General features: G+C 27.3%; 1 protein-coding gene across 1 annotated transcript; it reads right to left on the bottom strand.

Moving 5' to 3' along the window:
- Positions 1–342: 342 nt before the first annotated feature.
- LOC112776753 (phenylacetaldehyde oxime monooxygenase CYP71AN24) lies at positions 343–1,456 on the bottom strand. The gene is made up of 2 exons (XM_072231923.1): positions 1,094–1,456; positions 343–992 (listed from the first exon to the last, which is right to left on the bottom strand). The coding sequence occupies exons 1-2, from the start codon at positions 1,454–1,456 to the stop codon at positions 393–395; spliced, it is 963 nt and encodes a 320-aa protein (XP_072088024.1). The 3' UTR covers positions 343–392.
- Positions 1,457–2,249: the final 793 nt, after the last annotated feature.

The raw sequence follows: 2,249 nt of genomic DNA, 5'->3' as shown, positions 1-2,249 counted from the left end.
ATAAAATTTACTAACGTAAATGTTAAGTGACACTACAAAATATATATATATATATATATATATATATATATATAAAATTATATGAAATCAATTTTAAATTGAGCAATTTTAATATCTCCAAATTCTCTTTAATTTAGAATTTATTTAATATAATTTTATAAATTTATTATGTTTGGAGTCAATTAAAACTGACAAATATGTATTCTAGTCAATATGATGTCATTTAACATGTTACATTAATAAATTTTTATATCATTAACAACGGAAGTGATAGAAAGATTAATGTCACTAACTTAAACTTTTTGAAGGATAAAAAATTAAAATAAATCTTTCGAGAATAAATTTAAAGAATAGATAATTTTTCAGAGAGATCGAATTTGATCATTCATTCCTTAACAAATTAAATAAGGTGTTGGCTTCAAATAAAGTGGTTGTTTTTTGGTAACGTTCAACCCACTCATCTCACTCATATCTATCATTGCACTATTATTATTATTAGGAACCTTCCAATCAAACCAACAGAGAAGATTAGCCATCATATACTCAACTGAAGCAACCCCAAATGAAATTCCAGGACAACGCCTCCTCCCAAAACCAAATGGGATCAATTGAAAATCTTTTACCTTATAATCAACTTGTTGGGCACCTTCAAATCTTTCAGGAATAAATTCTTCAGCATTGTCCCATAATTTAGGATCCCTATGAATCGCATATAAATTTATATATACAGTTACTTTTTTGGGAATGTGGTACCCTTTTATTTCCACACTATTTAATGTTTCTCTTGGAATCAAAAATGGACCTGGTGGATGTAATCTAAGAGTTTCTTTGATTACACACTTCATGTACTTCATTTGATTTAGGTCATTTTCTTCTATCTTGGATTTTCCACCCACAATTCTTCTTACCTCTTCTTGAACTTTCTTCATGATCTTTGGATTATTAGCAAGTTCTGCAAAGGCCCATTCCTTTTGTTTATCAAAATTCTTACCCTATTTGTGTTTAGAAGCTCAAGAACACAGAGCTTCCTTTTGTTTCTCCATTCCTCTCCATAGGGTGCAAAAGCAATCTCCTTGCATTGATAGAATAATACCTTGGCAGCTTTAGTGTTTGCTCTATTGGAGAAAGCAACATCATGTGTTTTCACTATTTCTTCAACAATATCTGCTGAAGACACAACTAGTGCTTTAGTTTGCCCTAATTGAAGCAACAAAATAGGGCCATATTTGTCAGAAAGTGCTTTTAAGGATTGGTGTGGAAGTGTTCCTAGTTGATGAAGGTTTCCAATTATTGGTAGCTTTGGTGGAGATGGTGGAAGTTTATTGAACTTGTTGTTTCTTCTTGTGAACTTATTAATAAGGACACACAAAATGGTTATGATTATGAAACATATGGTAGAGAGGGTTGAATTTGGTTGATGTTGCAATTTCTCTACAATTGATAGAGCAACTTCCATTTAATTTTTTTTGTTTTTGTGTGTGCAAGAAATGCAAAGTAGGGGCGGTACTTTGAAAAGTTGAGGTCTCTTGATTAATATAATGCTCAAGATGGTGTTGAAATAATTCGTGTGTGGTATTATTAATGTTAAGCTATTATCTTTTTCAAGACTTTAAGCCACAATAAATACATAAATCATGTTATATTTAGAAAGTATTATATTAAGAAATGTTTTCTTGTAAATTATAAAATTGTTAGATAAAATTTGTGAATTATTTTATATGCAATTATATTAGGTAGATATAAAAAATTAACTATTTATTAATTATTGTGTATAAAAAATGTATTTTTATGACTAAAAAAATGTATTTGATATCTTAAAAAATATTTTAATATATTATTATAAATAAATTTGATGATTTAATTTGTCTATTATAAATTTAATTATTCTACTTGTTATAACATGTTTGATTATTCTAGTAGTTAATTATTTAACTAAAATAATATATAAATTAATATATAAATACATAATACATAATGATGATTGATTTATCGTTTAATTTTAATTTTATACGAAATATTTTTGCTTTCATGTGATAAAAGATGCATAGATTTGATCAATTATTACCATTAAAAATCTTAGTGGGCAGTAAATTAAAGAAATGAAGAAATCATTTGCACATAGATTTGTACGATAGTATGACAGCGAACTATCAATGATGGTCATCTATTGTACGTATGGTGTATATTATTATATGGTACGGTGTATTTTAAACGTGCTGTGTACATCTCCAAAAAATAAAAAATAAAAA

This window comes from Arachis hypogaea, chromosome 3 (genome assembly GCF_003086295.3).
Source record: "Arachis hypogaea cultivar Tifrunner chromosome 3, arahy.Tifrunner.gnm2.J5K5, whole genome shotgun sequence".
In the NCBI taxonomy this organism is placed as follows: Eukaryota; Viridiplantae; Streptophyta; class Magnoliopsida; order Fabales; family Fabaceae; genus Arachis; species Arachis hypogaea.
Note: the sequence above shows the minus strand (reverse complement) of the source record. Positions and strands in the feature narration are given on the sequence as shown.

Coding starts and splice junctions, on each gene's coding strand:
- LOC112776753 (XM_072231923.1), bottom strand. CDS start 1,456: ATGGAAGTTGCTCTATCAATTGTAGAGAAATTGCAACATCAACCAAAT. Junction 993..1,093: donor CAAACACTAAAGCTGCCAAG/GTATTATTCTAT, acceptor AAACACAAATAG/GGTAAGAATTTTGATAAACA.